The 25731-nt window shown below is 52.2% G+C and overlaps 1 protein-coding gene across 1 annotated transcript in view; it reads right to left on the bottom strand.

Annotated features, from left to right (window-relative positions):
* Positions 1–5791: 5791 nt before the first annotated feature.
* Positions 5792–25731, bottom strand: part of ADCY5 (adenylate cyclase 5) — a 159326-nt gene continuing 139386 nt past the window's right edge. Inside the window, exons 15-21 of the mRNA XM_040250406.1 lie at positions 23734–23909; positions 21507–21536; positions 20337–20469; positions 14254–14517; positions 13008–13212; positions 9820–9944; positions 5792–8155 (exon numbers count right to left, since the gene is read on the bottom strand). Of these exons, the coding sequence (XP_040106340.1) occupies positions 8027–8155; positions 9820–9944; positions 13008–13212; positions 14254–14517; positions 20337–20469; positions 21507–21536; positions 23734–23909 (1062 nt within the window). The 3' untranslated portion in view covers positions 5792–8026. The remainder of the gene's footprint in view (positions 8156–9819; positions 9945–13007; positions 13213–14253; positions 14518–20336; positions 20470–21506; positions 21537–23733; positions 23910–25731) is intronic.

The following is a 25731-nucleotide window of genomic DNA, read 5'->3' as shown; positions in this document are numbered from 1 at the left end:
AAATAAATAAATATACTTCCTAAAAAGAATGAGGAAGAAGATGGTCTTCCCCTCCCCCCTCCTTTTTTCTATTATGAAACTGTAGCCCACTAAGTTCTCAGGGTGGCACGCCCTTTCCTGCCTGCTTATCTCTCTCAAGCATCCTATACTAATAAATCACTTCCTGCCTGACCCTTTGCCTCTTGAAGAATTCTTTCCGCCCTGAGACAAAAGAACCTGAGCTTCATTTAGCCCTGAGATGCGTTCTGAGGTTTCCGCAACCTATGCTCTGAGTCCAAATACAAGTTGTGTGATTTCATGAGGAAGTGCCATCCAGCAGTACTGTTTAATTTTTGTTAAACTTTTGTATCTAGATCTTCCCGTTTGAAAACAAACAACTCTTGGGATTCAGAAACTCAAGGGTATAACCAAAAAAGGCATTCCTTGAATCCAAAATGGTAAACCAACAAAAATCTCCAAAGTAGTGAGCAGAGTGTATGGGTTAGGCACTGGATGAATATCTTCTGCAGTTTGAATAATTGTTCTTTGGTTTGTGCACAAACCAGTTTGTGTTTGGTGTCTGACTGGTAAAATCAGAGTTCTAGAAGGTGGCAGGCAGAGGTGTATTAAATCATATTCAAGGAAGGCTATTAGCAGGGGTTGACTTCCCCACTTCCCCTGTTCCTTTAATGGGTAATGCTTTTAAGTTTGGGATTTTTGCCCTAGAGCAAAGCCTAACCTGTAGAGGTATAGCTGTGTTTGTTCTCCCTGCCTCCCATCCATTCACTCCTCTGAGCTCACCTCTGCCATCTCTCTCCTTGGATAGTTGCTGGATGTTTTCTTCAGGGTCAAAGCCATTGAGCCTGCAGTGTGCAAGCCTGCCCTGGTGGTATTCTAATGTCCATTCTTGCAGGTGCAAAGGTACCCTTGCCATTTAACTCAGTAAATCTCAACCCAGAAGGGAAAGAAAGCCATGCTTCTGATGGGTCTCCCCCATCTGACTGTCCAGTAGCAGGAGAAAAGGCTTTTTCAGGTTTCTCTGGACATCCTAGCCTCAGAGGAAGGTTTAGAAAGCCTATTTTTAACAAAGCGAGTGGCCTCAGCATCAGTCAGAAAGTCCAAAAGCTGATTTCCCACAGTCGTGGTCACCTGCGGTTGCCTACGGGGATATTGATGGATGCAGGATTGAGAGGAGGTCCTGGGCCCTGTCATTCTTGTTCACTGTCATTCTCAGCTCCCACACCTGATGTGCCACCTGTTTACCTTCAGTTCAGTTCAGTCGCTCAGTCGCGTCCGACTCTTTGCGACCCCATGAATCGCAGCACACCAGGCCTCCCTGTCCATCACCAACTCCCAGAGTTCACTCAAACTCATGTCCATCAAGTCGGTGATGCCAGCCAGCCACCTCATCCTCTGTTTACCTTCAAGAATGTTATTTAGGATGTGACAATCTTTTTCAGTGTCCCCCCTGTTGGCAGTATGCACGTTGCGGGGTCCCACTGTCAAGTGCCCCATTCAGGTGGAAGTCTGGGGCTTGAGGCCTCCCACCTTGTGCTGAGTCCCTTGTGAGGCTCCTCAATTTGGTCTAGCTCTCCCCTGTGTTAAGGCAGCAGCCAGCTACGAGGCCTGTTTCACTCTCCGCTGTTCCCTTTTCTCCTGAACATGGTTCCTGCCATTAAAAACTTTGAAGGCAATTTCAGCACATTGAGACATAGGCATTCCTAAAGCCCCTTCCACCTTTTGCAGTTTCTTCTGTATACTGAGGTTGCTTTCACCGATAAAAGCCATTAAACTCTTTTAAAATTCTCTGGGGTCTTAGGATCTGTATCTGCACGTTGCCTATAAGCTTTAAAGACTCTTTCTAGAAGTTCTGAAGATTCTCACTCAGTTTCTGTATTAGCTCCCTGACTCTATTAAGGCTTCCTTGTTTTGACCCTGGGTCCTGCCCTGCAAGAATGCAGTCTTGATAATGTTCAGCATTCGAGCCCCAGTTAGGATCCGCTGTTGGTGTAGCTATGCTTGCAGCAGCACATACTGAATTACCAAGAGTTTCTGTATGAAGCCCATCTGCCCTCTCCCTAGCTTTATTCAGCACCATTCTATGTTCTGCTGAAGTATGGGTGGTGTTTAATAAATTTTCAACATCTGCCCAGACTGGGTTGTGGGTTGCAGAAATTGAAAAGACACTTTTCATTTTCTATGGGTCATCTCTATAAATTGGCATATATATATATAAATTTTTTGGCTGTGCTATGTGGCATGCAGGATTGTTGTTCCCCGATTAGGGATGGAACCAGTGCCCCCTTGCAGTGGAAGGGCAGAGTTCTGGCATATTGTTCTTCTGATTAATTAAACCTGAAGTTGAAGAAAGAGTGGACCCAAATCAATGCCATCAACTGCCCAGTCTCAGCATTTACACCCTCAGTGTGGATTTGCCTTAATGGTAGGATTGCCCTGAGCTTGGGTGGCTCTCTGGTGGATATGATCGGACTTCCCTGGTGGCTCAAATGGTAAAGAATCTGCCTGCAATGCAGGATACCTGTGTCCAATCCCTGGAGAAGGAAATGGCAGCCCATTCCAGTATTCTGGCCTGGAGAATTCCATGAACAGAGGAGCCTGGCAGGCTACAGTCCATGGGGTCGCAAAGAGATGGACATGACTGAGCAACTAACTTTCACTTTCTGGTGGATATGAGAGGGGAGACCATTCCTATTTCTTGATTCTCAGAGACAGGGGCAACCATGGCCCAGAGGCTGTGGCTCGGGCACTGGCAGGAAAGGAGTAGCAGCCCCATCACATGGGGGTGGAGGAGGAACAAGCAGAGTGTTCTACTGAGTTAATAGCAAGTCCTCTTTTTCCTTAGGATCAGGCAGAACGGCTTTCTTTGCCTTCCCTTCCTATTGAACTGTAGTCTTATTTTCTTTGCACAGGTTTACTCAGATATACCGAGAAGTCAATGGCACCCCACTCCAGTACTCTTGCCTGGAAAATCCCATGGACAGAGGAGCCTGATGGGCTGCAGTCCATGGGGTCGCTAAGAGTCAGACACAACTGAGCGACTTCACTTTCACCTTTTACTTTCATACATTGGAGAAGGAAATGGCAACCCACTCCAGTGTTCTTGCCTGGAGAATCCCAGGGACGGGGGAGCCTGGTGGGCTGCCTTCTCTGGGGTTGCACAGAGTCGGACACAACTGAAGCAACTTAGCAGCAGCAGCAACTCAGATACAATGACATAAAAAATTACACTAGATTTTTATCACACTTTTCTTCCTACTTAATAAATAATTCTAGCTGCAAAATTGTATTGATTTAAAGATCCATTTTCAGGCCATTTTGTTCTTGAGCCTAAAGTCAAGCTGTGCTATCAAAAACTACCATCTTCTTCTCCATGGATTCATACCTGAAATCTCCCTAGTTTTAGAGAATGCAGCCTAGAAATCTTGAAGAGGGAATTGGATTAACATTTTTGATTTTGAAAGCGCTTTACTTCCAGGTGGTCACAGCAGCAAAGTCTTTCTACCATTGCTTGCTGTGGTCACCAAGAAGCTCAGTCCCCAATAGCCAATTCTTAATAAGTGACAACCTGACATAGACGTAGACGAACAAGACCAAGACAAAACCAAAATAAAACGAGACAAAACCAGGAGTCCCTGAGCCTTTAACCCATTGTCTGCCACAATTCCACCAGGTGGGCCTTCAACTCATGATCTATATGGACAGTCTTACACAGGTATACCTTTTTAACAAGGTTTCTCACCCAAAGACAGCTTCCAAACCCCAAAGCCACTTCTTTGCTACAAAATGAAACTAAATGCTAGAGGTCAGTGGCCCCTCCCTGAGAAGATCGGGGTGGGTAACCCTAGGAACAAATGGCCCAGGAAGCCGCTTGAACTTGCTCACAGGCTCTCAGTACGGGCAAGGGGCTGACAAACTACGGGCAGGAACTCCCTCTGGACTTCTCTTCTTGCAGGCTCATCAAACCTGTTACCAGATCAGGTTCATCCTCCCTGAAGAACAGCAAGCCAAAATGCTGAGATGCCAAGGTTTGCAGCAAACTTATTTGCAAGGCAGCCAAGCAAGAAAACAGGAGAAAGCATCTCAAATCTACCTCCCCAGGGCAAGAGATGCGGGGTACTGATATAGGATAGCCAATAAAGAAACAGAGCGACTGGAGGATGAGGGAATGTGGGGAAAGGTGACTGGAAAAAGGTGCAAAACTCCTCATTCCGCACAAGCATAACTAAGCTACAAGCCTCTGCCTGTTCAAAAGGTCACTTGTGCCTGCCTAGTTGAGGCATCTGTGGTTAAGAGTCTGAACTGGCTGGCCCATCTCGAACAGGATGTAGCTAACTCTTAAGTTTCTGGAAAACAACTCGTGCCAATATCTCATTGTTTAGGCTACATGCAGATTGGAGGACACGCAAGACTTTTGTAGCAAGTTAAAATGATTAGGGCAGGCAGGTTACAGGTGAAATGGATTTAACTGATGATTTCCCATGATTGCACTCCTAAAAGATCCTGAAAGATCTCTAAGTTAAAACTTAGCTCTGTGTTGCAGAGCGCGGGCTCTAGAATGCTTGGGCTGCAGCATTTGCGTCTCCCAGGTTTTAGAGCACAGGCTTAATAGTTGTGGTGCACAGGTTTAGCTGCTCCAAGATATGCGGGATCTTCCACGCTCTGCAACGAGAGAAGCCACTGAAGTGAGAAGCTGGCGCTCTGCAACTACAGAGTAACCCCTGCCTGCCACAACTAGAGAAAAGCCTGTGCAGCAACGGAGAGCTAGCACAGCCAAAAATAACTAATGAATTAATTATAAATAAACTTTAGCTCTATGCAATTACATTCTTTTCCACACTTATTTGAATTCCTAATGATATCTATTTTCTTTGGGATAGGAGGCCTACCTAGAACCGGGAATACCACATCTGTGTCCCTCTGTGGCCATTATTACAATGAAGCCCAGTGAAGTATCTTTCAATAGTTCCTTCCTTCTCACTTGTGTTCAATTTTATTTGACCAAGCTCCTCTGCTTTTATTTCCTGAAGCCAAATATAACCCTGTATTTAATGGGTGCAGCAGGTGGGAATTGCTGAGAAGGGTCCCCTGCCCTCCTACCACCTTTCCCTTCTCTCGGAAAAGGAGGAGTCCGGGACACATGTGAAGTTACTTATCTGTGTGGGCTCACTAGACAAGCCCGCTTGAATCTCGGGTGTGAATTACCAGTTGTGTGGACTTAGGCAGAGGATTCAGCCTCTCTGTTCCTTCCTCAGTGAAGTGTGGTGGCCAGGAGGATTAAATGAAGCCATGTTTGTAGGGTGCTTTTCCTAGGCTCTAGCAGACAGATTGCCTGATAAATATTCCTAGTTATCCAAGTCAGGTCAGTTCACCTCCTACCTACATCTCCCCCACTGCCACCTACTTGGGTCCTTTCAATGATCTGTGTTCCCTCTTGTATTTTCAAACTTTCATTCCCTTAACATTGAAACACAGTTGGCTCACCTGTTTTAAAACATCCTCCCCTTGGTCCTGGTTCCATCCTTCATTGCTTGTTCCCTTGGTCCCTCTCCCTATGTCTCCATCCCGTGGCCTCCTGCACCCTGGCACGTCCAAGGTCACCAGTGTTCTCCCTCCTGCTGCCACAGTGACTGCAGTCTGGCCAACATTCTCACCACAGCGGTGCACTGTCCCCACTCAGGGGCGCTCTCTACCCTCTGAGATGTCCTCTGCAGGACCTGTCCTGCACTGAGAGCACTGTTCTTCCCACTGGAAACACGCCCACCGCCCAAGACGCAAATTAGACCAGGACACATTACCAGTGAAAGTGTTTAATAGTTAAATTATTTAAATAGACTTTTCCATTTCCATGGGAAATCATAATTGTATTCATTTTTGCAAGAGCAGGGATAAAAAGAGTGCACACCCCTTGGAGGGAATGAAGAGCTAGCACTGCACGTGGTCACCAGTCACTGCTGGGGTGGGAGGGAGGGGCCCCACGAGGCAGGGAGTCCATGACCAACAGGGGAAACACTGGAGAAACCAGCACACACGTTACTCAGGTTGGGAGCAAAATGAAAACCCAGCACCACTGGCGGGCCGTATGGAGAGGTCAGGGACTCGAATACAACACCACGGAGAATGCCAGCCCCTTGCGACAGATGCAGGGGTGATGCAGAATTCAGAGGATGGAGCAGCAAAAGCACAGGTAGACTAAGGCTGCCAGTGTTAGGCCCATAAGCTTTGCTTCTCAGAATTGTGTTTGATTGGGGTGGGAGGTGGTGTGTAGAAAGGGGAGGGCGGGGCTAGTGTCCACTGAGAGGTGGTGCAGGGGGGTGTCAAAGTAACATTTTGCAGCTGGCATATAGCTGCCTCCTCACCTCCTTCAAGCTTACATGGGAGGCGAGAATAATGCTGCCCTGAGACGGAATGAAGAGATCTGGGCACAGGACCCAAGGATTCTGTTTGAATAAGGTCTCTATGACAGTATATCCTTTTCCAAATGCCTCCCTCATAGGACGTAAAAAATAGAATTTTTTCTTGGTGTATTTGACTGCTCCCACCCCCACAAATGAAATCAGACAAAATGAAATTTCTGCTGGCTTTGGCCCATGGATTGGCCTCCACTCTTTCCTCTGTCTGGTTTGTAGATGGAGAGCAAAGCCCCCATCCTTTCCTTGCCTGAGGGATCATCTCCAGAGAGATACGCCTGCACCTTGGCCAGCATCGAAAGCCAGGCAGCCCAGCCTTCCCCCCATCACCATGCCAGTTGAGCTCTCAGGGTTGCAGGGGTTCCCTCTCTGCCCGAAGCAAAAGCTGACATCTCTGGGAGCAGAAGGGTGGAAGGAGGCCCTGCTGTCTGCCACGGGTTGAGGCTGCTTCCCTTGACTCCAGCTTGGCCTGTGATGGGAAAGAGGCTTTTGTTTTCTTTTTATTCTGTTTGCATTTTACTTAATAGAGGTGACAAGTTTGTGTGTGTGTCTGAGAGAGAGAGAGACAGGGAGAAAGATAGGGTAATGTGTACATGCATCTTTCTACATATGGAACCCCAAAAGGACACGCTCACTACTCTGGTTGGACCTAGGAAAATCTGAGGTGAGGGAAATGGGTGTCCTGAATGAGAACAGTTCCACAGCATAAACACACGTGCGTGCGCGCGTGCACACACACACACACACACACACACACACACCGACATACATACAGTACAAATGAGCACAAATGCCCTGCTGTGCACAGCTGTTTTCTAATATAGAGAATTTACAAAATATAGAATTTGGTATATTTGTTAGATCTCCAAGGTTTTCAGTAATACAAAATAAAAAATACAAAAAGACAAGTTGGGATCCCTGGCCTCCCTCCGCATGGCATCCTGGTTTGCTTGTGGGCCTCTTACACGCATACAGCTAGCACAGTCTAAAGAAGGGCACAGAAACGTGTTTTGTTTTATTTAATAAATATTTTCTTTTTTTCTCAGAACCATCACTCCTTGCTCCGAGTCCTCTGGCCTCCCCCTCGCAGTTAGTCCTGTCCCCTCCAGGGGCACCGGCTGTGGGTTGTGAGAGGGGCCCGCGATTAAGGCCACGGCCCATCCAAAAGCCAGCGCTCCTGCCGAGGCCTGCAGAGCCGCTGCCTCGGTCTGAAGTGTAAAGGCTCACATAGAAAAGCAGCCTCGGGCCGGGCCAGAGTGGCGCGGCCTCCCGCCCGCCGGAGGCCGAGCTCCGCGGTCCTGCGCCCAGGCGGCCTGCCCTGCCGAGCCCGATCCCTCCTGCCGCTCCTCTCCGCGCGCGGCAGCTCCCGTCAGTGAGAAAACTCGAGGTTCCGACCGCATGTGGCGGCGCCTTCAACAGAGGGAGACATCTTTGGTCAGCTTGGTGCTCGCAGGACGCTGGCACCCCGGGCCTTGGACGGAGACCGCCAGCCCTCCCGCCCGCAAGGGCAGAGGCTGCTTCTGGAGTCAAAGTGGGAAATCTCAGGGCGGCCTCGCGGGCTGGAGCGAGGCTTCCGCCATGTCTCTGGAGGCCAGGCTGCCTGGCGTCCACGGTGGCTGCTAACTGGGCGGGGGCCCTCCGTTGAGGAAGTAGGTCATCATCTCGCCTTTGCCCTTGACCTTGACCACACCCCGGCACTCCAGCTGGTATGTGTTGGCGGCCAGCACCTGGTACATGTCTGTGGTGACCTAAGAGGCAAAGGAGGAGAGAGGACAGGCCATCCATGACCTGACTGCCCCTGACTTGGAAGGGTGGGTGGCAGCCTCACTGTGGGGCAGCTCCCCCAAGGAAGGGCCTCAGAACCCAGAAGGAGGCAGCACCCACTCCCGGCCAGGTGGGGTGGCCAGCCCCTGATGCACCTGTGGCCACGCACTGCCTATCGCCATCCTCCACAATGAGAGAGCTGCAGAAGCTGAGGGGAGCTCTCAGGAGCTCACAGCCCTCCCACTCCCCACAATCCACGCCCAAGTGTTTTACCAAAGCCTCACTCCAGACCTTTCAGAAAGTTCTAGAAACTGGTTTTCCATCACAGACAGTTTGAGAACCACTGCTGATCTGATTTCATCTTCCTATGAGGTTAGAACTATGATCTCAGGCTCGGAAAACCTATGCCACTTGCCTGAAGTCATGCAGCTGGTAAATGCTAGAGCCCGGATTCACTCCAGATTGTGCTGCCCACCTCTGCTTTGGCTTTTGGAACACAGAGGAGGACTCAGAGGCAGTGTCAGTAACGGCAGGATACTACTGCAGGGTGAAGGGCCCAGCAGAGGTGACAGGAGGAGCAGTGAGACTAAAGCTTCAGCACAGGGTGATCCAAGAGCTGCTTCTGAGCATGGCCAGCACCCCTGCCGGGGCCCCCACCCACACCTGCTGTCCAGCCAGGAAAGGGCAGCACATTCTGTGAAAGGTAAGCCCTATGTAAAGGGAGGTGCCTGGCTGTCGGTTACTGACTGAGCCCCTCACATCTGTGTGTGTGGGCGGGGGGGTTGAAGCTCTGTAAACACTTCTCTCCTCTCTCCATCTCTCCTCAGGACCCCCACTCCCACCTTTCTGTCCCACTCTCTTCCCCCCGCCACCCTCCCCAGGATGGAGGTGAGAGGAGGCCATCTGGCCAGGCCCCTCAGGCAACACCCACAGGCCAGCCAGGGCCGTGCTGGGGTCAGTCCCTTTGTTCAGAGGCCCCACAAGGGAGTGACGTTAGGGGACGGTTAAGCAGCGTCAGTGTGAGCAAGGACCTTAAAAATGGCCCAGTTTGTACTTGGGAAAACCAAGACCAGGAAGGCTAACCGAGGTTCCACAGTTCAGGGCCTCTCTGTGTCAGATCAAGCAAGGCCTGAGATAAACAAAGAAAAGCAGCTGAAGAGCACCAGCCTGTACAGGATGAAGAGAAGAGAAAGTCTCCAGGTCTCTGGCCAGGCTCCTTAGCTGTTAAGACTGGTGGGGGCACCATCCAGGGACCTTGTCTCGTTTTCAAACCCAGCCCTGAGTGCTCTGAGCTCCATTTAGCAAATCCTGCTCCCTGCAGCCATCTGCCTTGTGACTGCTCTGTGTGCCTGCTGTGTGGCGTTAGCGCTCCTGGTTTGGCATGGGCAGCTGGCTGTGCCATTCCCCACAATCCCTCCTGTGGCCAGTAGAGGGCTTTGTGCAGGCTAGAAGATCTGTCCAAGGTACTGAGAGCCTGAAACACAATTGTGTTCTCCAAGTTTCCACTGCATCAGCACCAACCACCGCATCTCCCTCAAATGTGGTTGCAGAAATTCTGTTTAGGAACTGTGAGCAGCCTGCTGGAAGACCGCTTAGCGTCACACTGAGGTCCCCCAGTGGACATGGAGGTGGATGCTCCTGCACTCACCTGGATGCGGTCGGGCACACCGGTGCTGTCCATGCGGCTGGCCACGTTCACCGTATTGCCCCAGATGTCGTACTGAGGCTTGCGGGCTCCGATCACACCCGCCACCACGGGGCCAATATTGAGCCCTGCAGGGCACAGAAGTCAGAATTCTCATCAGGGTTCAGACCAACTCTTTCCTGCCTGCCCTCGACACCATTCCTCCCCCAATTCTTGGCAGATTCTCCCCCTGACTCTTAGCCTGAAGACACCCAGGGTCCTCCTGGCTTGAGGCTGTACCTAACCCCACAGCTGCCACTGCTTGGATCCTATCGCACACTTGCTAACTCGAGACCACAGGAATCCATTCACATAGCCACTACTTCTCAGCGCCTGCAAATCCACCGCTAGACTGCCCTCCTTAAGGTTTCCAGTGACCTTTTGCATTTTCTGGTTGCTTTTCTTTAACCACCCCTCTCCCGGTGGCATTTAAGTTTCTACCTTTAATTCAGACTCAGCATACCAGACTCGCCTCGCTCCTCTGTTCCAGGGGAGCCACCACTCTCATTCTCAGAACCTGCCTCCTAATCCACTTCCCTGCCCAGTATCTGCTCTCTTCAAGTAATTCACCCCCAGGTTTCTGCACCAGGGTGGTGATGCTGCAGTGACTGACGCTGGGAAGTAATCTTCCACATCCATGTGGACTCTCCCTCTCCGTCTTTCTCCTCTACTTCTGCTCCAGTCTGTCTGCCTTCCTAGTCCTGCCCAAGACAACACTGAGCAGCCCGGCCCCTGAGCCTCTGCTGTGCCGGTCTCTACCTCAAATGCCCTTCCTCCTCTCCCAGCAAAGTCCTTCCCAGACACATCTGCCTCAACATTCTCTCGATATTTTCTGCCCCATCTCCAAGGCCCAGGGCACTCCCTCCTGTCACATAAACTGTCTCTCATGATGGGCCTCATTAAGCCTAATTGTGGCTTAACTATTTCTTAGCGTGCGGCCACAAATACAGCAGAAGCTCCCACACACACCCCTCGACTACTCACTAAATCAGAAATGTCATCAGTCCTCAAAACTCTTCCCTCCACCAACCTCCTCTTTGGGCCCATCAAGCCACAGGTAGCTTTTTACCCCACATGCTATTCCCAGGCTGGGCTGTCACCTTCACTGGTGACAGCCATGCTTCCCAGGGAAGACATCATGTGTCTGTAGGGCAGGATCTACCACACGAGGCTCCCAGCTGCCTGCCCAGCTCCTTGTCTGCCTGCCGCTCAATCCCCAGTCCTGGTCCAGCTCAGGAGCTGGGGCAGCTCACAGAAACATACATGCCAGGAGAGAAGTGCAGATCAGAGGAGGTGGGGAGGTGGAATGAAAGAAAAACAAGGAGGCAACATCATGGGAGACCAGGGGTGATGTTTACACAGAAGCACAGATGGCTCCATCAGTTAAGGCCACCCCCTAGCTGGCTCTGGTCTGGGTTTCCAGCACCTGATGCAAAATGAAAACCTGGTCCAGTCTGCACGCACGTGCCCACCAGCCCGCACGGCCAGCTCCTCAGGGAAAGCCAGTTCCCAGCACTCAGGCCAGAACAAAAGATCTCCTGAGGACCCTCACGACACAATATTGACTTTTAAGAATCCATATTTCAGTTTAATGTGCTAATTTTGAGAACTGAAATACCAGTATCTTTGTTGGTGAATCACTGTTCCTTTTTTAAAAATTTGAAATCTGAATCATTTTTGGCCTGAGACATTTCTGGGAGGGAGCTGATAATACATTAAAATTTTGACAAAGGACTGCTCTTTCGGAAACCATTCTTTATCTCCACCATCCTCAAGAGGTAGAGAGCAGTGCTTGACAAAGCTGTTTCTTTTGAAAAAGTAACTTATTCTGAAAGCCTGGGTATCCTTGACAAGATAAGGACTAAACGAGCCACTGAGACACCTTGAACCTTATCGAGCAACACAGAGCTGTGTTTCTCAGATCGTTTAGTGGATGCTGTAGTGGAGCAAATAGGCAGGTGTGCTGATGTACGTGGGTTTTCCCTGCACTGTTCTTGCAGCTCTTCTGTAGGGTTGAAAAGTGTCAGAATAGAAGACTGGGGTAATAAACAACAAAAGGAATACAAAGAAGATGTATAGCACAGGAAACATAGCCAATATTTTATAATAACTTTACTTGGAGTATAATCACTATGCTGTAAACCCACAACTGGAGAAGGCAATGGCACCCCACTCCAGTACTCTTGCCTGGAGAATCCCATGGATGGAGGAGCTTGGAAGGCTGCAGTCCACGGGGTTGCTAGGAGTCGGACACAACTGAGTGACTTCACTTTCACTTTTCACTTTCATGCATTGGAGAAGGAAATGGCAACCCACTCCAGTGTTCTTGCCTGGAGAATCCCAGGGACGGTGGAGCCTGGTGGGCTGCCGTCTATGGGGTTGCACAGAGTTGGACATGACTGAAGCGACTTAGCAGCAGCAGCAGCATACCCACAACTAATATTATATTGTAAATCAACTATACTTCAATTAAGAAATAAAATAATAAATACAGAAATTGAAAAAAATTATATAGGGTTTTGGTTCAAAGAGTTTCTAAACAAGTAGAATATAGCTCTGCCTGATTTGACACTGGCCCAGGGCCTCTGCTCAGAACTTTCCCCTCTCTCCTGCAGCAGTCCTGCCCCCCAGATACCACAGCACCTACGAAGCTCCTCAAAGCCACCCCACAAGGGCCAAAGCATTTGACAAAGAAGGAATCCAAGGAAGATACGTAGACTCAACTTATCTTCACATCCTCACCATTGCTTTCCCCAGTTTTTGTAGATTAGAGGAACCTTCACATCACCTAGATCTTGCTTACACACACACAGAAACCACTTAGAACTCAGCAATAACCCCTTTCTGAGTTCCAGCCTCTCCCATGGGGAGCCCTGTGCCCTTGGCACACAGCATCCCCCTCAAAGCCTCTCTGGTGGGCATAGTGGGTAGAAAAGGCAGGAACTGAGAAAAATGGTGTCCCGTGCTCACCACCATGCAGAGGAGGCACCTCTAGGCCCTGGGAGAGCTCTGCTGTGTGATGGGCACCAACACTGCCCCTTGGGCAGGGACATACGATAACATCAGCCTCCTTAGACTGGCTCATGGAAGCAGGATGGGAGAGGGGGTTTGGGGAGCCCCCACAAGCCCTCAGCACTCTGAGCCAGGCTCACCGATCTTCATCTGGAAGTTGTTGAAAGAGTGCTCGTTGATGTACTTCATTTGGTCCATCAACTTCATGGCGAAGTCGGCCAGGGCTTTAATGTGGGTCTTGCCCACCTTGTCATAGGTGGAGTCATTGAGGCCCGAGGCGGCCATGTAGGTGCTGCCGATGGTCTTGATCTTTTCCAGCTGCCTGAACCGGTCCTCACTAATGATCTGGGAAGAAGGAGGCCAAACCTGGGTCACCCCGAAGTTGAGTACTGAGGTCTGCAGGGGAGTGCAGCAGCACAGCCCCTCACCCCAGTTCACACAGAGGGGCCCATCTCTGTCACCAACTCAGAGTAAAGCCTTGGTGCTCCCCAACAGTCAGGCCTCCTCCAGTACTCAACCACTGGCTGTCTAGGGGCTGTGGGCTATGAGCCCAGCCACATACAAATGCCCCTGGGACCAGGTCACGAGTCACCTCTGGGGCTTTTTCCCCTAATATGGATTGGCAGCCGCCTTTCCCTTTGCTGGCTAAGGTCCCCAGCCCTCCCAGGGAAACCTCCTCATTGTTGTCCAGCAGGCCACTCTCTCCTGTCTCCAGGATCTGCTGGAAGCCTGTCCACATCCATTTCAGGCAACTCCAGTAACCACAATGCCCGGGAGTCTCGGGGGCTGCTTCTGACAGTGCCTGGTCCCAGCTCCACCATCTCTCTAGTGTTTGTGCTCCATGCCCCGGCCCCTGCATTCCTGCTGGGCTTGTCCCTCTCACACTCACTACATGGTGAGCTCCCAGCACCGAGACTGCTCTACTGGGTACAGTGTTCCTCAGGGCCTGGCACACACTAGGTACTCAACAAAGAAAACGTCTTTGCTTCTGCTTCTGCTGTTCAAGGCTTTGCAACTTGGTCCCACCTCCTCCTTTAGCTTGGGAATCCCTCCTCCCTTGGACTCTCTCAAATGCTGAGTCCCAGCCTGAGGCCCTGTCCAGCCCGAGATGGCACAAGAGGAATGGCAGGTGATGGGGGTGGTTGGCGAGTCAGCCAGGCGGGGCCTCGATGGGGCAGCTGAGGCTAAAACCCCAGCTCTGCCGCTTACAGGCAGTGACCCAAGGCAAGACTCTTAATGTCTGTGAGTCCAGGCCTCCCCACTGCGACATGGTGATGGGGAAGAAATACACGCAGGCGCCTTGGCAGTGCCTGGGACACAGTCAGGGCTCCTGATGTCTCCACTCACACTGGTGATGGGAAAGGGGGTATCGGGGCCCAGCTGCACCTCGTCAAAGTCTGCGATGATCTCGTTGAGCAGCCGCAGGCACTCGACGCCCTCGTTGTTGGCCTCCAGTTCCACGTAGAACTCGGAGAAGTTGGCGATGGAGGCGAACATGACGGCCACGCACTCGCACGACTGATAGTAGAGCTCGTCGTTGCGCCGCTCGCGTGCCAGGAAGTGTGCGGCTACGTCCTTGGGCAGAATATTGTGCAGCAGCCGCCGGTTGTAGGCCTGCAGCTCCTCCATCTCCTCCTTCTCCTCTGTGGCCTGGGACAGAGGGCCCGGTCAGAGGGAGGGCAAGTGGCAGGCTGCTTAGAAAACGGCAGTGCAGCCCGCCTGCGTGCCCACATGGGCCCAAGACTCCAGCAAGTGCCAGCTGCATCCTCACTGCTGTCTCTACTTCAGGTTTTCAATAAAGAGCATCTATTACTCTGACCACCAGAAAAGAGAGCTCTGTAAGTGGCTAACTCTCCCCTCCTGCCTCTCGGAAAGTGACACCTATGAGAGCATTGATCCTGCAGGAGGGACCCTGAGTGAAAACAGGTCCCAGAGGAGAAGCTGGATGGATCCTGCCTGCCCCAGATGAAAAGGAGGCAGGAGGGTAAAAGGCTGGTTCAAACCTGCGCCCGCACAGGGGATGGCCCTCTAGCCATCCAAGTGCGCCTCGATTGTCCATTTGCCTCTTCATATAAGGAAACGCACACAGAAAAGCAATTTGATAAAAATCATTTTAGCAGACTGAATGCAGGGAAACCTGCTTAGAGCCCTGCCTGGTCTCCCCGGTTCCCCAAGAGCTGACTCACCCCAGGACCAGAGGGCGCACGTGCCTCGAGGTGCCACCTGGGCAGGACAGGGACATCACTAATGTCCCCAAGCTTGGGTCCTGGGCCTGGGACAAACTCACCATCCAGGATAAAGGGACAGTGCAGAACCCTCAGGTCAAGAGGCCAATAGTGGCCCACAAGCTGAAGCACAGAGGTAGTCCTGCACTTTGGTGTGCAAGGAGCCAGCTAACCAGAGTGTTCAAGGGGCACAGAAGTCCAGAAGAGGGGTCTGCTTGCTCCCTCCCCTCAACAGCAAACAGAATGGTCCCTTGAATGGGGGCAGGCAACAGTGTAGGTAAGGCAGGCAGACAGGCAGGCCAAGCATCATTAGCAGGGCTGTTTAAAAGATCTAGCCAGCCTTCTTGGGCCTTCCTTAACTAAACATGGAGGCCTTTCTATTCACTGCAGCTAGAACCTCCAAAAAGGCCAGGACTATTTCTCAGGGCCCTGGGTCTCCAGGTGGGCAGTGGCTGCCCATGGAGAAGGAGCTGCTACACCCATCAGGGCTGCAGGTCTGGTTCCAGCGGGGAGGGAGAAAGCTGAGGGACGAGGTGAGAGGACCCACCTAATTCTTGGGATGGGTGGGTCATACCCAAGGAAGCTCTTGGACCCTCAGATGCCAGGGGGTTCCACCGGGCACATGCTGTCTTCCTGCCAGGTGGCTCCTGTGGGGTGGGACACTTTGACCATCCCCTCCCCTAAATTGGGCTTCCCTGGTGGCTCAGTGGTAAAGAATCTTGCAATGCAGGAGATGCAGGTTCTAACCCTGGGTTGGGAAGATCCCCTGGAGAAGGGAATGGCAACCCACTCTAGTATTCTGGCCTGAAAAATCCCATGGACAGAGGAGCCTGGTGGGCTACAGTCATGGGGTCACAAAAACAGATACAACCTTGTGACTAAACAACAACAACAACTCCCATAAATAAGGGCCCCCTGCTTCTGCCCTGGAACAGGTGTGCCAGCGGGAGAAGGCTGGTGTGGGAGTCCCTCTCCTCCCTGCTGTCCCCGCAGAGGGGCCCCAGCTGCTTTGAAGATGCACCAGGCTGCCCCACTCCTGCCCCTACCACCCACGGAGACCACACGCCTGGGGACCCAGGAGCACCTCAGCTCCTCTGATCAGCCCACAGGTGGCAGGAATGCTTTCCCAGAGAGCATCTGCCCAGAGTGTTAGGCAGTGGAGGCTGGGGATGGGGACGCGGGGAGCACAGCTGCTGCTGGGAACAGAAGCCAAGCACAGAGTTGCTGGTCAGGTGCACCTGCCGCCTCTGGGAACTCTGGGAACTCTGCCAAGACATGTGGGCAGCTGCCAGCACAACCAGCTGCTTCTAGGGCTGGGCTCTGCTCAGGCAGGATGGCTCAGGTGCTTGCTGGTCCTAATAAGGTCAAGGTTATGGGAGGAGACAAGAATGGGTTCTCCTGAGAACCAAGGCCCAGAGGAGGGCCATGCAGCTGTGTGTCTTGTGCAGGTGCTTCAGGGAAGCTGAGGACCCCAGGCTCCCCACCTCCCTGTCAGCACCACACCCACCCACCATGACCACAGAGCCAACAGCTAAATGGGCTGCTAGGTGAGACTGGCGGTGGGGCAACAGACCATCACTCATCCATCAGGGACCCATGTTCAGGTTATAATTTACCCCTCCCCAAAGCGCTGGAGGACGATGGGAGATGGAAGGATGCGGGAGCATCATGAGATGCTTCAGTACAGGCGGGCGGACACGCCTGACAAGTAGACACGCTTACCCCCACACTCACACACATGTGCATTTTTGCAAAATGGGGAGTGGCCAGCCACTTCCTTGTCAATTTCCCTTCCTTCCCAACCTTGTACAGAGTGCTCGTGCCTGAGGAAGGATGTGATCAGAGGAGGGAGCGCCACATGTGGTGTGTCCAGCAAGGAAGCAGAGCAGTGAGGTGGGGAGCGGGCATGGTGGGGCAGAGAAGGGGGCTGGGGTGGTAGGGAGGCCAGTTCCATTGAACAAATGAGTAAATATGTGAAAGAAATAGAAGGGGAAGTTCTCACTGCCAGGGATAATATTTGCATGCATGGAAGGCTAGAAAGAAGCCTGAGGTATTGCATTGGGAATGGGGGTACTGCTACCAACTCATGGTTTTAAATATCAACTGACAGTTACTGCAGTAGTATCCATTCATATGTTTGTGTATATGTGTGTATTTTCTATATACTTATATACATTTCCTATCTTTGTCCACAGAGAGGACCTAGAACAGTGAGCACACGGGGTGCCCTGATCTAGGTTTCTAAACACCATTCTCCATTAAAAACAATTGGGGCACTTTGAAGGGAAAGTACACGATGAGCCCCCAGACAGCATCTTGTGCCAGAAAGTAAAAAAATGCTCAAAGAATGATGGAGACATGTCAAAGAACACGGAAGCCAACCTGAAGACACACTGACCAGAGCCAGGACACGTGAAACATTAAAATAAATCATGAGAGGAGCAGAGTGTAAGCCCCACTGAATTCGACAGGAATCTATGAGTTAGGCTGATGTAGATAAATGAATGAAGTAAGTAAGAGGAGGATAAGGAAAGCTCTGGGCTTCCCTGGTGGCTCAGACGGTAAAGAGTCCGCCTGTAATACAGGACACCCGGGTTGGATCCCTGGATCAGGAAGTTCCCCTGGAGAAGGAAATGGCAACCCACTCCAGTATTCTTGCCTGGAAAATGCCATGGACAGAGGAGCCTGGTGGGCTACAGTCTATGGGGTTGCAAACAGTTGGACATGACTGAGCAACTAACACACACAAGGAAAGCTCTGCCTTAAAGGAGACTGTCAATTAACAAATGTAGAAGGGGGACTTCCCTGGTGGTCCAGTGGTTAAGAATCCACCTTGCAATGGCAGGGGCATGGGTTCAACTCCTGGAACTAAGTAAGATCCCACATGCTGTGGAGCAACTAAGTCCATACACCGCAACTGCAATGAAAGAGCCTGCAGGCTGCAGCTAAGACACAATGCAGCCAAATTAATTAATTAAAAAAAAGCAAGTGCAGAAGGAATGACAGACACAGGCCATCACACCTGGCAGGCAGGAGGCAGTGATGGATGCTGGGACTGCTGGCTGAGGTTTGCTGAGAATCCGATCATTGGAGTAATGCCAGAGTATCTTTCCACAAAATGCTAACAGGGTACAAAAGGGAAGATGGGAACCTGGCAGTGGAGAAATCTGGCAGACGCCCACTTGCGAGGGTGATTGAGGCTAACGTCGCCAGGGGTGGGACAGGCCAACACAGAGGAACCCTCAAGGTGATGCTCTGAGGGGTGGCTAGCGAGTGTCACTTGCACGGTTTTCCTCCCAGAAGGCGGGGCCCAAGTCTGGACACAGGAAACATCAAGGGCCCTGCACTGAGGGTTACAGAACAAGGACCTCTTTAAGACTGACAAACTGAGGGGCAAAGACAAGAAACATAATGACTAAATGCACAGGGTACCTTGGAGGGGGTCCTGGGCCAGAACTGGGACAGCTGACCAAACACGAATGGTTCTGTGAGTGGATGTATTGTGGGTGGACAGTGTTGATTTCCTGTCTGGGGGGTTGCATGGGAATAATGCAGAGTGTCCTTGCTTTGGGGAGGTAGACACTGGGGAACTGAGGGGGTGGATTGGGGCATCGTGTCAGAAAAGAGAGGGTGATGGAGCAAGTGCAGAAAAATGGCTGGGGAATCTGATGAAGGGACTGGTGGAGCTCTTTACACTGTTCTTTTAGCTTTTCTGTAAGTTTAAAATAATTTTTTACAACTTGCTCCCATAAAAGCAGATGAAACCTGGTGGGAGCCCCCGTTTGACCCTGTACCCTCACGAGCTGGACAGGGTCTGGAGGTGGGGGGTGAAGGGGTAGTCAGTCACAGGAAGCGGAGTGGCAGGCTCCCCCTCCCTGGCCTCCACCCCTTTCTCGGGGTCTTTGCAATACAACTGAGTCACAAGCAGCAACCACCTTGGGAGGGGCTTCTGGAGGGCTCATGGGGGAGGTGGGGGCTGAGAGCAGAGGAGTGGAGGGAAATTGGCTTGAGGCTCGAGTCTGGTCAGCCCCCAGGGGAGAGCTGGGGGCCTCCAGGGAGCTTCCCCAAGAAGAGGGGCGCAAACCAGCAGGGAGGAGGCTGGGAGGCCACTCCCTGGGAAGAGAAGATACAGCCTCACAGTGGGTACCCCTGAGGCCCCTCCTGACCCAGGGTTTAGAAGGGGCGTTCTGCAGGAAAACATGCTTCCCCAGCCTCAGGGCATTCCCACTGGAGACCTCAGTGGGGACCTTAGCAAGACCTCACACAAAACTCCCAATAGCAGGGGCAGCTAGATGCCTCCACTTTTGCTCAGCAGCCAGTGAAAATCAAGGCTTCCTGCCCTGGCCAGAAGACTTGAATCTTGACATTACTAGGAAGCTGAGGATGGAGGAAGCTTAAGCAAGCTACAGAGAGCTGGAGAAGTGGTCTGCACACAGGAGTCAGGCCAGAGGAGGCAAAGAGGCCAGGCTAAGCTATGCCTTACAAGCGGCTGGGAGGGAGCAACAGGTCTGAGCCCCACCCCCACTCCTATCTAAAGCCAGGCTTTCTCACAGGTCCTGGGCACCCTCTCCTGCACCTTTTGAGGTGGTCCAGCAGGTAGTAAGGGGCCACACAGGGGCTGCTGCTAGCACCTGGAGCACTCTGTGCATGGCCCAGCATCACCCTCTCCTCCAGGTGGGCACAGTCAGCTTTCAGGGCACAGAGCCTGGACAGCAGAGTACTGGCTGGATTTCAGCTCCACCAGGGCACCCAGCACCCAGCACCTCTGCCCCTGCCTGGACCACTGCTCATCAAGGCCAGGGCACAGCCACCTGGCTGGACTTCCTGTCAAAGGACTTTGATGCCCCTTCCAGCTGTCTTCCCCTGGAGGAGGCTTCAGGTCCAGTTCTGGTCACATCGAGTCCTGCTCAGATGCTTCTGGTGCCAGCTCCCGCACTCAGGCCTCTGAGGCCCTGGAACTGCCCACCCCCTGCTCCCCTCCTCTCCTCCTGCCTGTCCACCAGGGTCCCAGCACTGAGCACTGTCGAGGGTGGGTTTGCCTGGAGCTCTGAGGTTTTGCCTCTTGGCCCCAGAGAGCAGGGGGCAGACTCACCAGGACACAGGGTTCCAGGCATTTGGGATGAGGCCTGAGCAGGACACCTCGTCAGTGCAGAACCCAGGCCCAGCCCAACCCAGAAAGTGCCCAGAGGCCTGGGTACCTCCTCCCACGCCCCACCCGCCCCACCCCAGCCCCTGGCCACCCACCTGAAGTTTCCAGAGGAAGTCGAGGCGGGCGGTGGACTCCACCTGCTGGGCGTGCAGGTACAGGGCCAGCACGAAGACGGAGATGATGACGGGCGTCACCACCTTCAGCGCCACCTTGGTCGGATGCTCAGGGCTGCAGGCAGGAGGCAGAGGCCCCACGCTTCATGCCAGGCTCCGAGGGCAGCTCAGGCCTGTTTGTCTTCCTCCCACTTCAGCTCGCCCCTCCTCCCCCTCCTGCTCTAACTTTGCCTGAGGTGTGCCATCTTCCTGGTGGACAGCCCCGTCACAGCCCCTGCTTGCCCTGCAGCCCAGCAGCCACTACTCCTCCACTGAGGCTCACTCCCCTGCATCACTGGGGTGCTTCCCTCTGGTTACAACAGGAAATGAACTGGGCCATCTTACAAGGCAATGCATCATCCCAGGTCTCTCTCAGTTGACAAGACAGGGGTTGTAACAAGGGAGCCAGGCAGGCCATACTGTCCCTGGGCAACCTTGGGCAAATCTCTTAACCTCTCTGAATCTTAGTTTCCTAACCTGTAGAATGGGATAACAATAACCACATTTCATGACTGTGGCAAGAATTACAGATACTGTATGCAAACTCCTGTATAGTATCTGAGAAATAGTAGGAACTCCAAAACTGTTAGCAATTATTATCTGATTATATTTCTGTTAACATTACTAATACTCCTAATTAAAAACAGCTGTCCCAAACCCTTCTCCTGCCCCAGCAAAGAGCCCAAACCTTGAAGGCTGCATACTCCCTGCGCAGCAGGGAGGCAAGACCTAACCAACCAACCCTGCAGGCCTGGCCTTTGCTCCTCCCCTCTGGGAGCAGAAGGGGCACGTGTTCTCCTGTGCCTGGGGTCTCATGTACACCCCCGGGGAGAGCTGGAGGCCTGTGGAATGGCCTCTGAGGCCTGATAATCTTGGTCCTGAGTCTATAAGTCCTCTTGGGATGATGGAGATAGTAAAAGAACGGTACCTACCCAGGGAGGCCCCATTGGTACTTCAAGAGGGAAGGGCCTCCTCCTTCATCACCCACCTTGCCAGCAAGGCCCCCTCCCACCTGTGCATCACTGCTTTCTCTGCTGGGCTGGTGGCCTGAGCTGGTGGCCTCTGGCAGGCAGGGGTCGTACCAGGGAATTCAGACAAAGAGCTTCAACTCACCACTGGGAGGTCCCGTTGTTGTTGAAGTCTCTGTGAACAGGAGTTGGAGAGGGCTGTTCAGAACTGCTCCCTGCCTCATAGCCTCCAGGCCTCTCTGCCTCCCCTGCCCCTCTCCACCCTTTGCACCCAGCTCTGTGTCCCCATGCCTTATATTTCTGCCCCCACAACTGCTGTTCCTTTGCCGTCCCCCAAGCATCCCTCTCCCCAATCCAAGGACACTTTCAGGATAGGAGGCTTGCAGAAAGCCTGGTCCCTATTAGCATCTGGTCACCAGGACCACAAATCACCCGGTCCTTTCCTGGGACCCTACCTGGGCAGCAGCCTGTCCCCTCTCCCACCCCAGCCTATCGCTGCCACCCAGAGGAGAAACACTACACTTGTACTGTCCAGTACAGTAGCTACTAGCCATATGTGGCTACTGAGCTTAAAATGTGGCTAGTGCAGGTTGAGATGTGCTATTAGTGTAAAATAGATACCAGGTTTTGAAGAATTAGTGTGGGAAGATATCAAATACTTAATTAATAATTTAAAACTGACTGCATATGAAAATAGTATTCTGAATATATTGGTTAAACAAATATATTATTAGAATTAATTGCATGTTTTGCTTTTTAATATAGCTACTAGAAGATTTTAAATTACATCTGTGGCTTGCATGATTTTTCTAGTAAACAGTGCCTCCCTAGAGCCAGGCCAGGGTTTCTCAACCCAGAAAGGACCTCCACTCTCTGGGCGGGGCTACTTTAGTAGGAGGAGGGGAGGGGCTGTAGGGGAGGGGCAGGGCAGGAGAGAAAGTCAGGCAGAGTCCCGCTCTTGCCCCATCCTTGGGTGGAGGGTCGACTTCCTCCTTCTCCCGTCCACACAGGACTGCAAACTGCACTGCTCCCCACGCTCCAGTCTCCCTGTCATCTGCCCAGAGCCCCGCACGGCCACTGAGAAGTTCTTCCTTGCATCTGCCTTAGATCCTTCACTGCTGCTGCTGCTGCTGCTAAGTCGCTTCAGTCGTGTCCGACTCTGTGTGACCCATAGACGGCCTCCTACCAGGCTCCTCTGTCCCTGGGATTCTCCAGGCAAGAACACTGGAGTGGGTTGCCATGTCCTTCTCCAGTGCATGAAAGTGAACATCTTCATTTTCTCAGGTGACGTTCTCTGCACAAGAAGGTGACATCATTTCTGACACTGGAGTTGTGGCCGATGTTATCCATGACTGTACTTCCACTGCCAAACTCAGTGCCTGGAACAGGGCAGGCGCTCCGTAAATATTTTTGAGTGACTGGGTAGATGGATGAATGAATCCCTTCCTCTAACTCAGAGAAAGCACGGTTTGCTGCATTTTCTCAAGGGACACAGATCTGTCAGCTCACACGTTTTGCACTTCCTGATGTGTGTGTTGGGGGGTGGGGGCAGAGATAGTAATGGGAAGAAAGGGGTACTGTTATCAGGCACTTTACACACATATTACCACTGTAGGTATTATTATTTCCACTCTACTGGGAAAATATAATAGGAGATTCAGGAAAAATAGCCAAATATGTGTATGAAGCTGAGATTCAAACTCAATTCGACCCCAAATCAGCGCTCTTTCCTCTCACAGAGCCACCTCCCTGGGACATCTGACATCTGTCACTATTTGACCAGGCTGACTGCCAGCTAGAATGCCCGGGGCACAATCTTCATTCATGCCACCTCTTGGCTGCTCACCAGCACAGTCAGGAGCCTTTGAGCAGTGCACAAACTACCCAACTGTCCAGGGAGGCCCTGTCTACTTTGCTGAGTTGCCATAAGGATGAAAGGGATAAAGTATGACCAGGTGTCTGGCTTAAGGCAGGACAAATACCCGCAAACAACTAGGCTGTTCCTTTGCTCCCACGCAGCTTGCTTTCCAGCTCTATTGAACCTTGACCCCTCTGGGCCTGTGGTTGCAAGGACAATGAGGTGAAGATAACTCATCAAAGGCTGCCTGGGACAGATGAGGAACGAATCACTGAAGCCTGAAGTCAGGACTGAGTAAGAGTCTGGAGGCAGCACAGGGGACCTAGTAGCCCTGAGGCCACCCTCATCACTGGGAGAGGGATGAGGGGAAAGAAAAAAGACACCGTGCTGTTTTTGCCTAGGTGGTCAGAGCTGGGAGCAAAAGGACACTCCCCTGTGGCCCCAGTCTTCCGCTTTCCCTGTCTCTCTGCAATGCTCCAGACCCCATTTGGGGTCCCAGGCGGGTGCCACCTACATGGCGTTGGCCGTGACCAGTAGGTCGGCATTGTCAAAGAGCGTGACACCGGGCACCTCAACGACGAGCACGTAGATGAGCTCGATGGCCAGCATGAGCACCAGCTTCCCGATGCAGCTGATCTGCAGGAACACGGAGCAGGCCAGCAGGCTGAGCAGTACGCTGTAGGTGAAGTACTGCGGAGAGAGGGCGGCCGCTTTAGCCCCGGCCCCCCTCCCTCGGGCCCCACCCCTCCAGGGCCCCGCCCTCCCTCTGGCCCCGCCCGATCCCCCTCTCCCCCCGCAGCCTCTCTCCAGTCTTGAGTTGGTCTCAGGTGAAACCGGATCTGGGGATGTTTCTGCTGATGCAACTTATACTGTGATGTGAATGGCCCTGGGTAGAAACCAGGAGATGGGGCTGGCAGGATAAATATCACCAGTTCCAGCAGTGGTGCCCAATGGTTAGAGCAAGGCTTCCAGCTCAGGCAAACTTGAGCTTCTGCCCTGATTCATTATGGACTGTTTGTGTGACTTCGGCCATTTATTCAACCGCTCTAAGCTTGTTGAAAGTGCAAGTCGCTCAGTCGTGTCCGATTCTTTGCGACCCCATGGACTATACAGTCAGGCCAAAATACTGGTATAAGTAGCCTTTTCCTTCTCCAGAGGATCTTCCCTACCTAGGGATCGAACCCAGGTCTCCTGCACTGCAGGCAGATTCTTTACCATCTTAGCCAGCAGGGAAGCCCCTAAGCTTGTTTCCCTGCATGCAAAGTCTCTTCTCTCGTGGGCTTACTGTGATGATTAAAAATGATATGACGCCCCCTGCCCAGTGTGTGGTGCCCTCCATAACTGTGAAAGTACAGGCTCCAGCCCTGGAGCTGCAACTTTAAATTCAAAGTCCTGAGAACTGAAAGTGTTTTCATAACTGATGTGGTGGCAACATCTGAACTGCCTTATTTGGTGGCCAAACTGATCTACTGATGTGATGTGAAGTATCACCTTTGTCCTGCTTCCTGTGACTAGTCATACATTTTGCTGCAGAAATATTTCTGTGTTTCATTATCAGGTGCTGCCCAGATTGCACCAAGGTGTGAGATAACCTTTTAAACTCTGAAAAATTTTACAGTCCACAACATATCTTATCTGAAAAGTTTCAGATGAGGGACTGTGCCTCTCCCTGTACTTTGGGGGGAATCCCTTCTGGTCTCAGAGCCTCGGACAATTGTCCAAGGGGCCAAACCAGGCCATCTCAGAGGTCAATTTCTGTTCTGTTGTCCCCTGATATTAATCCAAGACAGTCAGCATCTATTATTTTGCTCTTTCTTTTAAATTTAGCATCACTATTTTTGCGCCAGGCAAAGCGACTCACTGCTGCCTCTGCCTTGGGATGGAGGCCAAGTATTGGTGGCTGGAAGTGAGGGTAGCCCCTGGTGACTGGAGGAGGAAGGGACTTGCTTCAACTCACCAGCAGTAAAGGGGCAGAGGAAGGAGTAGGGTGGGCCCACCCAGACACATCAGCCTCAAGGATAATAATTCTGTTCTCAGGGGGTGGGGAGGGGGACAAAGCACCAGCCTGGAGGCCCATTCAGACCCTGGGCCCAGACAAGGCCAAAGCTTAATACTGAGGTCCATCCAGGTCTCTGAGGAGTTGCTGAATTGCTGAATCAGGATAACACTTGTGGGGTGGGGTCAGCCTGAGGGGTCTGCAGCTGATGAGGCCTGGGATCTGAGGGCCCGAAACGGGTCAGGCTGGTGAGAGCTGAAGGCTGTGATCAACCATCTCCCACAAATGAGGAACCAGGACAGGCCCTGCCATCACTTTGTTCCCCTGCTCACCCGTGGAGCAGCCACCAAGGGACACGTGCAAGACCAAAAACAGCCTCGGCTTCCAACCAACAGCCCTCAGGCAGCAGCTCCTAGAGGCTGTCAGCCAGATGTGAAAGGGCAGAGGTGGAGAGCCAAGGCCAGATGTGAGAGGGAAGAGAGGTGCAGAGCCAAGGCCAGATGTGAGAGGGAAGAG

Source organism: Oryx dammah, unplaced genomic scaffold, assembly GCF_014754425.2.
Source record: "Oryx dammah isolate SB20612 unplaced genomic scaffold, SCBI_Odam_1.1 HiC_scaffold_2, whole genome shotgun sequence".
NCBI classification, from domain to species: Eukaryota; Metazoa; Chordata; class Mammalia; order Artiodactyla; family Bovidae; genus Oryx; species Oryx dammah.
The sequence above is the reverse complement of the archived record's forward strand: the minus strand, read 5'-3'. Positions and strand labels throughout refer to the sequence as shown.